We start from the raw sequence: 14,253 nt of genomic DNA, 5'->3' as shown, positions 1-14,253 counted from the left end.
CTCTCAACCACTGGGCCACCAGGGAAGCCCTGTTTTGTTTTTTTAATTATTTTAGTCCTAGGATAGAAAACTGGGGAAGGTGTTCAGCAACTATGGGAATAAGGAAACTAGATAGGATTATTCTTTTAAAGGAATCAAAAACAATCTCTTTGTTCTCAGTGTTAGCAGTAGTTTTAGACAGTGATCAAAGAACACAGACAGGCCTGTAGCCTAGGATCAGTGAAAGAATAAAGGGAAGTAAATAAGTAAAGAAAATAAAGATAGTAAGTGTTAAATATTACTTTGTGCTTTAGAGTCAGACTGCTTGGGTTGTGATCCCAGCTCTGGTTCTGCCATTTACCAGGTATGTGACCTAAAGCCAGATACTTATCATCTGTGCCTCCTCAGTTTCTTCATCTGTAAAATGGGGATAATAATAGTATGTGCTTTGTAGAGTTGATGTAAGGATTAAATAAATCAATAGATGCCAAGTGATTAGTGCTTAACAAACATTAGATTTTTTTTTTTAACTTCATTATTTTCATCATTGTCACCATCATCAGTTGGGCCTGGCAGTCCTGCAGGCCTACTGTGTTTCTCTGGATCTCCCATTCTCTCTCTACTGGAAATGACTATTTCTGATGTCTACTAATCTTTGTCCTTCTAATAATTTCATCTCCTCCTTCACAGAGAAAACAGTAGCTATCGTCAGAGCTCCCTCTCATTCCTACCAGGAAGCATTCTGCCTTCGTTCCTGTGCTTTGGATTTTCAGCTCCTGCCTTCTCAGGAACTTTGTACTCTTACCTCGTTTCTCTCACATATTTATCTTCTTTCTCTTCTGTAGCATCTTTTCATTGGAATTTAAACATGCTCAAGTCTTATCTTTAAAAATAGAAAGTGAACCTTCCTCAATTCCACCTCTCCCTACAGCTGTTCTTCATCTATCCCCTTCCTGTCCTCATTGTCTTTTCCTAATCTTCACTCCAAAGGTGCTTGTAGACTCCAAGTCTGTATTTCCTCCCCACCATTCACACACACCAGTCTAGTCTCTACTCTCATAGTTTCACTGAAATGGATCATTGATGACTTCCATATTGCTAATTAAATTGACATTTTCAGTCTTCATCTTGATATTTTCCACATTACTGAACACTGTTGCTGGAAATACTACACTCTTGGCACCTTTTTTGGTTCGTATGCATTCCTTAAGACATATTTCTCTTTTCTCTTTATTTTCTCTCCCTCCCTGAGACCATCTTATTTATGCTTAGGGATTCACTTACCAGCTGTATGCTTTTGGCTCTCAAATTCATTTTTCTATCCCTGAGCTCCAGACTCGTAAATCTGTGTACCTACTCTGCATCTCTACTTAGTTATGTTAAAGGCACTTTAAATCCAACATATCCAGAGCATAATTAATGATCTTCTCCTCCTAAGTCCTCCTTATGAGCCCTGCATCCTCCAAAATACCTTCATTCTCCTTTAGTATTACCTATCTCTGTGAATGGTACCATCATTATTCAGTCATGCAAGCTAAGGAACACAGGAGTAACTCTTGACACCAGACCTCTTCCTCCACTCGCCATATCCAATCTGTCATGCAGTCCTTCAGATTTACCTGTCTCCACTGCTTTTATCTCCATCACTGCTTCCCTAGGTGAAAAGTACCGTTATCTAATACTTCTTTTAATACATAGTCTCCAAACTGGTCTCTTCTCTTTCCTACCTACTTAGACCATTTTAAATTTGACTTTAAAAAAATCAAAGTACATGCACCTTTTCCCATGAGTATTACTGGTATTAGTTATGTGAGGGCAAGAGTGCCATCTGAGGGCTTCCCTGGTGGCACAGTGGTTGAGAATCCGCCTGCCAATGCAGGGGACATGGGTTCGTGCCCCAGTCCAGGAAGATCCCACATGCCGCGGAGAGGCTGGGCCCGTGAACCATGGCCACTGAGCCTGCACATCCGGAGCCAGTGCTCCGCAATGGGAGAGGCCACGACAGTGAGAGGCCCGCATACCGCAAAAAAAAAAAAAAAGAGTGCCATCTGAGAATCACACTAAATTCAGTAAAATCAGTAAGTTTTTTGGTTTTGTTTTTGTTTTTACCATCTTTCTGTTCTACTCTTCACACTGTAGTTCTTTGATGTTCTAGAGCAAGCCATGTTTCCTCCCAGCCCAGGTTCTTTGCACATGGTCTTCTGTGTACCTAAAACCTTCACCTTCTATCCCCATCCCATTTCCTAGAACTCCTGTTTGTATATAGATTTCAGTTCAGACAATGCTTCCTAAGGGAGCTCTTCCCCCCAAGTCCCCACAACATATGGCGTCCCTCTGGTGTATATCCTTACAGCGCCCTGTACCCTTCTTCAGAGTACTTGTCAGAGTTTTAACTCTATTGTCGTTTCTCTCATTATTTGATAGTATCCCTGACTAGACTGAAGCTTGAAGAGTGCTTTGAGCAGTGTCTGGTTTTGCCAACACTGTATTCCCCAGCACCTAGTGAAAGAAACCAACATGGCAGATACTCAGTACTCTTAATATTGACGTCTTCAATTATGTTAGTGTCAAATCTTTTTTTTTTTTTTTTTTTGTGGTACATGGGCCTCTCACTGCTGTGGCCTCTCCCATTACGGAGCACAGGCTCCGGACGCGCAGGCTCAGTGGCCACGGCTCACGGGCCCAGCCGCTCCGCGGCATGTGGGATCTTCCCAGACCGGGGCACAAACCCGTGTCCCCTGCATCGGCAGGCGGACCCTCAACCACTGCACCACCAGGGAAGCCCAGTGTCAAATCTTGGTGGATTTAGTGGTTTTTGATTCATTTTGTCTCTAGGTTGATTTTGTTTTCTCTACTTTTGTTGATTTTGTTGAATTTAGTAGTGTAATTTTCCCATGGTGCTATTTTTTCTTCTGTTTCTGAATTATTGAGACTACCTCTCTTTTGCCTATATATAACTTATACTAGTTTATTGATGGAAATATTGGTAAATTATTAAGTCACATCTTAAATGGTCTAGGAAAGCTTTATGTTTAAAGAAATTCTAGTGAAAGCCATTTTGCAATACAGTTTTCCACTGTTATGTCAAATTTTTAAAGTGTAATTTTTATTTTTGCGTTATCATTTTCCTAGGGCAGGAACATTTGATTGTTTCTATAAAAGATAATGGAAAAGTTATTTTATTTCTTTGATTCTGAGGTGATTTTTTTTTCAAAGTGACTGCTTTGTACTGGATATAATCTCTCTTGAAATGACTGCTTTTACTGGATATAATCTGTCACTTTCATTTTTCATAGCAGATGGTGGCTACATTAGAAAAGGTTTTTGGTTTTTTCAGATCAGAATGTTAAGAATTTATCTGTTGGTTTCATATGACTTTTATTAGCAGAAGATGTATATATATATTCTGCATATAAACATAGTTATACAAAAGGTGTTTTTAAGCTTAGGTTAATAGTTTAACTGTTAAATTTGCAGCTCTAGTAAATGCCAGAGCCATGTGACCTTGCGGAAAAGACAGTTATTTGTTCTAGTTGGGTTATATCCCTGATAGTGATGTGAGCACAGCTGGTGGAGGATGGTGTTTCTGTGAGTCTCAGAAAATCCTTTGTCTTGTGTGGCTCTAATGCTCGAGGGACACACTTCACTTTCCTTTTACCGAAATAGTCGACAGTCAACCCTGCTGGAGCTGATGAAGTATAAAATGCAGCTCCATGCTTTTGTAAACCTGTATAATTGAGGCATTCAAAGCTCTAAAGCAAGAACGAAGAAAAGCTGTGGGCTAAGAAAGCCGTACACCATTTTTGTATGTAATGATGTTAACTCCATATTAACAGAGGTCATCTCAGAGCAAGCATGAAGCCAGCTCACATGAAGCTGAGAGACAGAATGAAAGTCAAGGAGTGGCAGAAATCAACATGGCAACTTCGGGTAGTGGTCAGGTAAATAAATTATTTTATTAATTTTTTTTCCAATTAACTATTTAAATATTTTAAAAGGAATACAGAGTGAGATGATTCTCAGAAAGATCTGTAAATCTTATCTACTTTCTTAGTCTTGAATGTATATCTCCAGAAGAATTCGGTACCAAAATGCTATGTCATTTTTCTTTATTATATCTAACAATAATGCTTTCAAAATTTCTAAGTATATTTTATAGCTCTAAATTGTGTGTCTCTGTTTTAGCCTAAAATGATTAGCATGAGAAGAATTTTTTTGGAAAATAAATACTAAGCTGCATTTTGGTCATATGTGATTTGACCTAGTTATTATTGCTTGTATTTGAATAGGTTTGCTCTTTCTCTGTGGCATTCTTTGCAGAGACATTTTTATGTTTTTGAAAAATGGTCATAAGAACTTAGTTATAGTTCTTGTTTTATGTTGTACTTCAGGGTTACATAAATCTAGAAATTTAAATTCTATCACTGAAAAAGATGATTCTAATGCTCATACAAAGTAGAAACATAGCATAATGATGTTTACTATTGTCATCTTTAGCAAAATTATGGACGTCAATTTTGTTGTTTTTTAAATGTAGAACTATTATCTTGTTATGTTGCCATCAGTCTTCTATTAGAGTTTTATTGGAATGCATCCTACTATGACAGTATTTTTCTTTGGAGTGTTCTGTATTCTCCACATTTTTTTCAATGAATATTTTATGTTGTAAATGATTTTTTTTTTTTTTGCTGTACGCGGGCCCCTCACCGCCGTGGCCTCTCCCATTGTGGAGCATAGGCTCCGGACGCGCAGGCTCAGCGGCCATGGCTCACAGGCCCAGCCGCTCTGCGGCATGTGGGATCTTCCCGGACTGGGGCACGAACCCACATCCCTCGCATCGGCAGGCGGACCCTCAACCACTGTGCCACCAGGGAAGCCCCTGAATCATTTGTTTTAAATACAATTTCACTAAGTTAATTTTAAGGAAATTTTCTTACTGTTGATATAAAATATTCCCTTAGTGTCTGTAGGTTACTTTTTGTGTGTGTGTGTGGTACGCGGGCCTCTCACTGTTGTGGCCTCTCCCGTTGCGGAGCACAGGCTCCAGATGCGCAGGCTCAGCGGCCATGGCTCACGGGCCCAGCCGCTCCGCGGCATGTGGGATCTTCCCGGACCGGAGCACGAACCCGTGTCCCCTGCATCGGCAGGCGAACTTGCAACCACTGCGCCACCAGGGAAGCCCTGTAGGTTACTTTTAGTGATACTATTTATTTTAAAAGAGCCTGCTTCTATTAGTTCATTAAAATTTAAAGTTTAAAATGTCTCATACTTGAGTACTTAAATTTATTTTACTGAGTTAAAACAAAAAGATACTTCACTTTAATATTACTGGTGAGCACTGTAGTGGAGAAAACTCTATAGATGGTAAATTAGGGAAATTATATTTAAATAGCACATTTGGGTTATTTCTTTGTGTATTGTTTAGGTAATTCTTTGGGAACATTATATGTTCCTACACATATGTAGAAAGAAGAAAAGTTCTGTCTTCTGATAGAAGAAAAAAATTGTTTGCTTAGGATTAGACCCACTATTAGTGCTTTGGGTGGTAGTCCAATTATTATATACTTTAATACCTCACCTATCCAATACCTCACCTATCCAATAAGCAGGATATTCATTTAAAAAATCGAATCCTTATCACACTTCTTACATCAAAATTAATTCTAAGTAGATTAGATTTGATGTCAAAAATGAAAACTATTAAAAATACTAAAAGATAAGAAAATGAAGGTAGAATTTTTATAATCATGAAGTGGGTAGGAAACCATAAGAGAAAGGAACAGTAGGTTTCGTATAAAAATGTAAAACTTCAGTATGCCGTAAAATCATAGCAAAGTTACAAGATCATATTAATGATGCTACAGCTACTCCCAGATCCTAATGTAGATGAGTGATATATATCTGTGGGACTGTGATTCAGTTATGCCAAGATTCCTTTAACCTGTCTTAATAGGATCTACTCATATGACAACCGCTTGGGGTTTGTTCATTTGCTTTGTTTTATTATTTGCTCCAGAGACAAAAACCATTGACACTAATTAAAAACGAAAATAACCTTTTAGACTCTCTCAGGATCACAGTAGCATGATCTACCAAAGCTCCTATCCTGGTGCCCTTTTCTCTGCCACTTTGTGGAAATTCATTCTGCCTCACCTGGTTTCCTGCTCACATCCACTCTGCTGGAATGATCTTTACATGAGTAAATCACCCTCTTTGTAAAATCCTTTGTTGGCGTCCTTTGTTTCTTAGAATAAGATAACCCTTTATTATGACCTATATAATCTGGCTCCTTCCCAACGTGTTAGCTTTATGTCACACTTTGCTCTCAGCACTTCTTCCGCACTGACCTTTCAGGACCTCACCTTTCCTGAGCTTTCTCCTCTGCAGCCTGTGCACCGTCTGCTCCTGTTCCATGTAGTGCTCTTCTCATCCCACTTCACTCAGTTAACATCAGTCTGTGTGTGTCTCAGCTTAAGCATGACTTTCTCAAGAGGCTTGAACTGTTCAAATCCAATTATTAAAGGCTGTCCTAGCTTGTTCTTCTCCTTTGCAGACCACATTTGCAGTTTTATGTTTATTTCTGTGATTATTTCTGTTTTCCCCAGTAGACTGTAAGCTCCAGAAGGGCAAAGATACTTTCCAGTTTTATCCATTTTTATATCCCCACAATCCCTGATAAATAGTAGATAACAACAATAAATACATGTATGTTGGAAGGAATGACTAACATCCCTTCTAGAAATAAGGTTTCTTGACCTGTGATTAATCTCCCCTGGAAGTTAAATGAAAAGAGAAAGCTAAAAGTACATTATACAGGTCAGATCCCTGTTTGCTTAGTATATAACTATGTGTGTAATTCATTTATGAATTGATCCTCAGCTTTTCTGTTTAATGTTTAGAACCAGATCTCTAGTGATATAACCAGTAAGTAGTAGTGAACTTCAACAAAGAGTGGGAAAGAGAGAAAATGGTAGGAGGACCTTTTCTGCTGCTAGTAATGTATTTTTAAACCTTTCATTATGGAAAATATCAAATATATACAGAGGCAGACAGAATAATATAGTAATCTATATGTACCCTATCTACTTGCCCTCCCATTTTATTTTTGGAAAAGATCCCAGACATCATTTCTTGCATAAATACTTCACTGTGTATTTCCAAAAGATAACACATTTGGGGGGGACTTCCCTGGTGGTGCAGTGGTTAAGACTCCATGCTCCCAGTGTGAGGGACTTGGGTTCAATCTCTGGTCAGGGAACGAGATCCCACATGCATGTCACAACTAAGGAGCCCGTGTGCTGCAACAAAGACTGGCACAACCAAATACATTTTTTTAAAAAGAATACTTTTTTTTAAATTGAAGTATGGTTGATTTACAGTATTGTTAGTTCCAGTTGTACAGCAAAGTGATTCAGTTATACATATATTCTTTTCCAGTTCTTTTCCCTTATAGGTTATTATAAGATATTGAATATAGTTCCCTGTGCTATACAGTAAATTCTTGTTGTTTATCTAATTTATATATATGGAGGTGTGTATCTGTTAATCCCATACTCCTGTTTCATCCCTCCCTCCCTTTCCCCTTTGGTAACCATAAGTTTGTTTATTATGTCTAAGATTACTTTTTTAAAAATTGAAGTATAGCTGATTTACATTATTATGTTAGTTTTAACTGTACAGCAAAGTGATTCAGTAATTTTTTTTCAGATTATTTGTATCTGTTAATCCCATACCATTAATCTGTCCTTTTCTCCTTCCCCTGTGATAACCATAAGTTTGTTTTCTGTGTCTATGAGTCTGTTTCTGTTTTGTATATAGATTCATTTGTATTATTTTTTAGATTCCCCCATATAAGTGATATCATATAATATTTGTCTTTCTCTGTCTGACTCGCCTCACTTAGTATGATATTCTCTAGGTCCATCCATGTTGCTGTAGGTGGCAGTCTTTCATTCTTTTTTGTGGCTGAATAAAATTCCCTTGTATCTTCTTAAACTGATCATCTGTTGATGGGCACTTGGGTCATTTCCATTCTTGGCTGTTGTAAATAGTGCTGCTGTGAACATTGGGGTGCATGTATCTTTTTGAATTAGAGTTTTCCTCGTTTCTGGATTTATGCCCAGGAGTGAGATTGCTGGATCATATGGTAGCTCTATTTTTAGCTTTTTAAGGAACCTCCATACTGTTTTTCACAGTGGCCGTAACAATTAACATTCCCACTAACAGTGTAGGAGGGCTCCCTTTTCTCCACATTCTTTCCATACTTTTTAATGATGGCCATTCTGACCGGTGTGAGGTGATACCTCATTGTGGTTTTGATTTGCATTTCTCTAATAATTAGCGATGTTGAGCATCTTTTCATGTGCTTGTTGGTCATCTGTATGTCTTCTTCAGAGGAATGTCTGTTAAGGTCTTCTGTCCATCTTTTGATTGGGTTGTCTGTTTTTTTGATAATAAGTTGTATGAGCTGTTTGTACATTTTGGATTAAGTTGTATGAGCTGTTTGTACATTTTGGATATTAACCCTTTGTCAGTCGCATCATTTGTGCATATATTTTCTCCCAGTCCATAGTTTGTCTTCGTTTTGTTGATGGGTTTTTTTGTTTTTCTTTGCTGTGTGAAAGCTTTTAAGTTTGATTAGGTCCCATTTGGTTATTTTTGCTTTTATTTCTTTTGCCTTGGGAGACAGATCTAAGAAAATACTGCTATAATTTTTGTCTGAGAATGTTTGCCTATGTCTTCTCGGAGTTTTATGGTGTCATGTCTTATATTTAGGTCTTTAAACCAATTTGAATTTATGGTGTGATGGAGTGTTCTAACTTCTTTGATTTACATGTAGCTGTCCAGCTTTCTGAACACCACTTGATGAAGAGACTGTCTTTTCTCCATTGTGTATTCTTGCCTCCTTTGTCGAAGATTAATTGACCTTAGGTGTGTGGGTTTATTTCTGGGCTCTTTATTTTGTTCCGTTGGTCTATATGTCTGTTTTTGTGCAAACACCATACTGTTTTGATTACTGTAGCTTTGTAGTATTGTCTGAAGTCCCGAAGCAATCTACAAGATTTAATGCAATTCCTATCAAAATGCCCATGACATTTTTCACAGAACTAGAACAAATAATACTAAAATTTATATGAAACCACAGAAGACCCAGAATTGCTAAAGCAATCCTGGGGAAAAAGGACAAAGAACAGTTTTTTAAAATACATAACTATAGTGCCATTATTACACTGCCAAAGAAACTAACAGTAATTCCTTAGTAGCATCAGATATCTAGTCAGTATTCAAATTTGCAGTTGTTTCATGAATGTCATAATTTTTCAGTTTATTTGACTTGGGCCAGATAATGTTCGTGCACAGAGATTGGTTAATATGTCTCTGAAGCCTCTGTTAATCTATAGGTTTACTCTTTGTCTCTCAGTTTTTTGCTATATGTTTGTTGACTAACCAAAGTTATTTGTTTTCTAGTGTTTTCCATAGTCTGGATTTTGCTGAGAACATCTCCATGGTGAAGTTTGACATGATCCTCTATCTTCTGTATTTCCTATAAATTGGTATTTAGATCTAGAGATGTGATCAGATTTGGTTTCAAGCCCCCCCCCCCTTTTTTGGACAAAGACCTTTTTCATAGATGGCATTGTGGTCTTCCATCAGGAAGCACAAAATGTCTGGTTGTCTCTATTTTGTGGTATTAACAGCCATTGATACTTAATGCCTAGCCCCATTAATTCATTAGGGGTTACAAAATGAGCTGTAGTATTTCTATAAAGAGAAACTTCTCCTTATCTCTGTTTGACTACTTCCAGATACAGTTTGTATGAAAAAAAGGCAAGGCAAGGGGAGTGGTTGCTTCTTCCCCCTCTTATGTCAAGTTTCATAGTGATTTGGAGACTGTTGCTACCTTTATGGTGAACCCTTTTGAGTCACTTTGTAAAGTGAGCAAGCAGAGGATAGAAGAGGGGTTCCAATTCAGCAAGTGTAATTGAAATTGACTGTATCCCAGCTGTACTAATTTTAACTGCCAGGAATAGTCCTTCTAGGGTTCCTCAGCAAACATTTGAGTGCCTGTAATGGCAATGGATATTTAAGGATGAATAAAGGGGAATCAGAAGATAGATGCTTGATTCTAATATGTAGTGAAAAGGAATTGTATTTACTTGGAGGGGTCCCCTCCAGACAATTCATCTTATCCCCACCTCTCTGCTCCTTAGACCATTTTTCACTCTGCTGTTAACTTTCTCCCCCAGCCCTTTTACCTGAAAGATAATATAAAACTCATCACTGTTCAGAATCTGTTTACTAAGGATCTGCATTATGCCAAGACTGTTCTCAACCCTCGGGTGTGGTGGTGGGCTAGGTAGATGCTACCTTGTCCTCAAGAAACTTATCATCTAGAAGTAAGACAGATGAGCATTTTCCACAAAATGTGTTAAGTACTATGAAAGGGCAAGTACGTAGTGCTACAGCATTTAACCTAGTGTTAGGGTGATTTTCATCCTAGAGGAAGTTACAAATTAATTTATTCTGACACCTTAAGAATGATTAGGTAAATTAGGTACAGTAATCTAGGTGAAAGATGATGGTGGCCTTGGGGTTAGGGAAGAATTGATAGATGTGAGAGAGTCATTTAGTCAGCAAATATCTGAGTATCTGAGAGGGTTTAGAAACTATAATCCATAAGGGTTAGTGTTGGATGCGAGGGCTGAGGAGGAAGGAGAAGTCAGGAATGACTTCCAGGTTTTTGTCATCGGCAGCTACAAGGATGGTGATACATTTCAGTGCTAACACTAGATGAGGAACAAGTTTGTGAGGGAAAATAATCTAGTTTCAAAAATGTTAAGTTTCAAGATGTTCAGTCTGAGACAATGAAGCAGAAATGTCAAGTAGGCTATTAGGTAGTTGGTTTGGAATCAAAGGGAAGTGTGAAAATGTGATAATTAAAGGTATGGGAGATTTTTATATCCCCTGTGATTATAGAACGAGAAGTAATTTTGTCAGTTTTGTCTGATGGCTTCTATTTCTCTGTAAATTAGAAGGTAAAATTATTTGTGGTAAAGGAGACATATCCAGAATAGCTGCTGTGAGCAAAGAAGGGAGAGCTGACTAGGGAAACACAAGGATTACAGATGGAGGACTAAGGGCCCAGGTGTATTGGTGACCATAAATGTTATATGGGCAGCACCCTGGAGAATTGTGTGATATTCTCACATGCTCAAATTTCTCAAATACAGCTTAGCAGTCCATATTAGGGTGTAGAGAAAACAGACAGTTGGATTCATCTACAATTGCAATGTTTCCAGGCAGGTGGGATGGAATAGCCATGGGGCAAAGATATTGAAAACTGACAAGAGAATTACGGAAGTGATGGACCACGAAAAAATTCAAGGTGGAGTATGTAGAGACATTCATGCGCTGGACATTCCAGTCATTTTAAAGACACTTTCTTGGGGAAGGTTAAAGGAGATTGCCAGAAGAATAGGTTTTCAGAGTTACCATAAGATAACTAAATGCATTATTCAGAGATGGTACATTTTAGAGTGATGGAAATGGTCTAGGATACAGCCATAGATGTCAGTGACTAAAATGGAGTAGAGGAGAAAAACGTCACTGAAGATACCAGAGAACTGAGAGACCACGGTTTTGAATGGGGCATAAGTTACCCAGAATGGTGGCAGTAATTGAAGTAGAAGGAGGTCAGTGACCCTTGTGCCAAAGTTGTTTAATGATTGAGGACAGTGATTGGGTGGTTAGTAAGTGATAGCACTGGGGAAAGGGAAAAGTGATTATAACACAAGGAGATTTGGGGCTATTACCAGACGGTGGAGAAATAATAGTTTCAAAGTGGTGTTGAAGAGTGAGGAAAACATAAGCTTATGCTACCTCCTGACGCCAAAGTACATGGGATATAGGAGAGAGTGCTGCAGGGGGAGGTGGTGTCCAATAAGAGCTAGGTTTCAGTTAAGGCCAGGAATGAAAGGAGCATTATGTGAAAAGTTGAGGAGGTATGGGTATTTATGGAGCATGGAACCTAAATTTCACAAGGAAGTTTGGATAGGAAAGAAAATAGTAGGAAATAATGTCTCACACGTTTTAAGGCTGACAGTTGGAAGTGATATGTTTTTGGACAGTGAGCAAGGCTGATTTAATGGATGTAAAATATGGCTGATTTAATAGGTCTTGAGTTTGAGAGAGAGTCAGTGACGCTCATTTCTTCAGAATTTAGTCATGAGTTGGGTGGGAAATACTTCTTAGGAAGGTACCATTTCTTGCAGGTTACCATTTCTCTGGTTCCTATTAAAGATGTCAGTGCAGGCCTAGCCATAATAAAAGGGCCCAGGAAAGATTCTCAGGGCTCGGGTTCTAGGCCTATAGGTAGTGTGGGTATGGGAATGTTCTCTTGGAATCTCCTTATAAGAAATGCATCTGGATTTCTAGCTAGAGAGTTCGGGAGAACAGAGCGGTGAGTGTCCCAAAATCAGGGAGCTGTGTAGGAAGGTACGGAGACTGAAGCTTAAAGATGATTTGGTATCTACACTGAAATGAATGTCCGGAACGTGCTTTCGTGTGGACATGGGTTTTCCCTTGTTTCATAGTTTAACCTCTTATTTCTCTTTTGTTTCAAACAATGTGTTAATTATCTATTGCTGCTTGACAATTTTAGCAAAATCAGCAAACATTTATTGTTGTTTCTGTAGGTCAGGAATCCTGGTGCAGCTTAGCTGAGTGCCTCCGGTTCAGGGTCTCTCACAGGCTGCGGTCACGGTGTTAGCTGGGGCTGCGGTCATTTCAAGACTTGACTCAGGGAAGATGTGCTTCTAAGCTCACTCATATGGTTGTTGGCAGGCCTCATGTCCTCAGGCTGTTGGCCAGTGATATCATGTCCTTGCCACCAGGGTCTCTACAAAGGGCGTTTCACAACGTAGTATCTGGCCTCCCTCAGTACAAGAGAGGGTGCCCAGGATGGAAGCCACAGTCTTTGTAACCTTATCTTGGAAGTGACTTCTCTTCACATCTGCAGCAGTCTGTTCACTAGAAGCCATTCACTAAATCTAGCCCACAGTCAATGGCAGGGCGGTTACATAAGGGTGAGAATACCAAGAAAGAAGGATCGTTAGGGGTTGTGTTAGATCCTCACTACCAGAAACAGTAAAAATATTTAGATATCTTCAAAGACAGTATGTTTGGAACTTCCCTGGTGGTGCAGTGGTTAAGAATCCACCTGCCAATGCAGGGGACACAGGTTTGAGCCCTGGTCCGCGAAGATCCCACATGCCGCGGATCAACTAAGCCTGCGCTCCACAACTACTGAGCCTGCGCTCTAGAGCCCACAAGCCACAACAAACACAAGCCACTGCAATGAGAAGCCTGTGCACCACAACGAAGAATAGCCCCCGCTTGCCACCACTAGAGAAAGCCTGCACACAACAACGAAGACCCAACACGGCCAAAAATAAATTGATTAATTAATTTTTTTTAAAAAGACGGTATGTTTGCTTCAGGATAAGGAGTCTTTCCCCTTCTACTGTAGAGCAAGAGAGGCCTCTTGCCTAAGTCTCCTTAAAAAGCCCTCTGACTATTCTCTTTACCTTGAGTCTTGGTCCCTCAACTCCATCTTCTTTATTGCAATCAGAATAAGTTCTTTATTTCCAAATCAATCAGTGAATCAGCTTCTGTCTGTCTCTCCTCTCTCTCTCTCTCTCTCTCTCTCACACACACACACACACACACACACACACACACACACTCTCACACGCACGCGCGCACACACACACACACACACACACACACACGTTCTTTCTGACCTTTGCTTATGCTTCTGCCTCATCTGGGCTGCCCTGTGGCTAACTCTCCTCCTTTTTATTATATAAACTCTTCCTCGTAGTTCATAATCGGATAGCACTTTACTCTGTACTCCCAAGACTGAGTATATGCCACTCCTGTGTGTGCATGTGGCCTCTGTCAAAGCACTTACTACTGTACATTTACATGTTGAGCAACCTTTCTAGAGTCTGTGTGCGGTGAGGATGGGAATATCTTATTCACGTATATGCCTAGTGACTAGCACTGTACCAACAAAGTAGCAAGAGCTCAGTAAATGTTTGTTGTTTGGTTGCATGTGAATTGAAATACCATTATAGAAGTACCCAGTAGCTAGTGGCAGTGGAAAGAGTTGCAGGATGTCTTTCTCTGCTGCCTGTTCTCCCTACCCTGAGGGGTACTAACCTGCTGCTCCAAATTGAGAAGTATCCCTAGAGGACTAACCGGCATACAGCA

At 39.3% G+C, this 14,253-nt stretch overlaps 1 protein-coding gene across 19 annotated transcripts in view; it reads left to right on the top strand.

Annotated features, from left to right (window-relative positions):
• Positions 1-14,253, top strand: part of APC (APC regulator of WNT signaling pathway) — a 152,299-nt gene that overhangs the window by 110,986 nt on the left and 27,060 nt on the right. For all 19 annotated transcript variants that reach the window (XM_067031441.1, XM_067031447.1, XM_067031444.1 and 16 more), the window contains one exon: positions 3,816-3,920. In XM_067031441.1, the coding sequence (XP_066887542.1) occupies positions 3,816-3,920 (105 nt within the window). The remainder of the gene's footprint in view (positions 1-3,815; positions 3,921-14,253) is intronic.

Source organism: Kogia breviceps, chromosome 4 (genome assembly GCF_026419965.1).
Source record: "Kogia breviceps isolate mKogBre1 chromosome 4, mKogBre1 haplotype 1, whole genome shotgun sequence".
Taxonomy (NCBI): domain Eukaryota; kingdom Metazoa; phylum Chordata; class Mammalia; order Artiodactyla; family Physeteridae; genus Kogia; species Kogia breviceps.
Note: the sequence above shows the minus strand (reverse complement) of the source record. Positions and strands in the feature narration are given on the sequence as shown.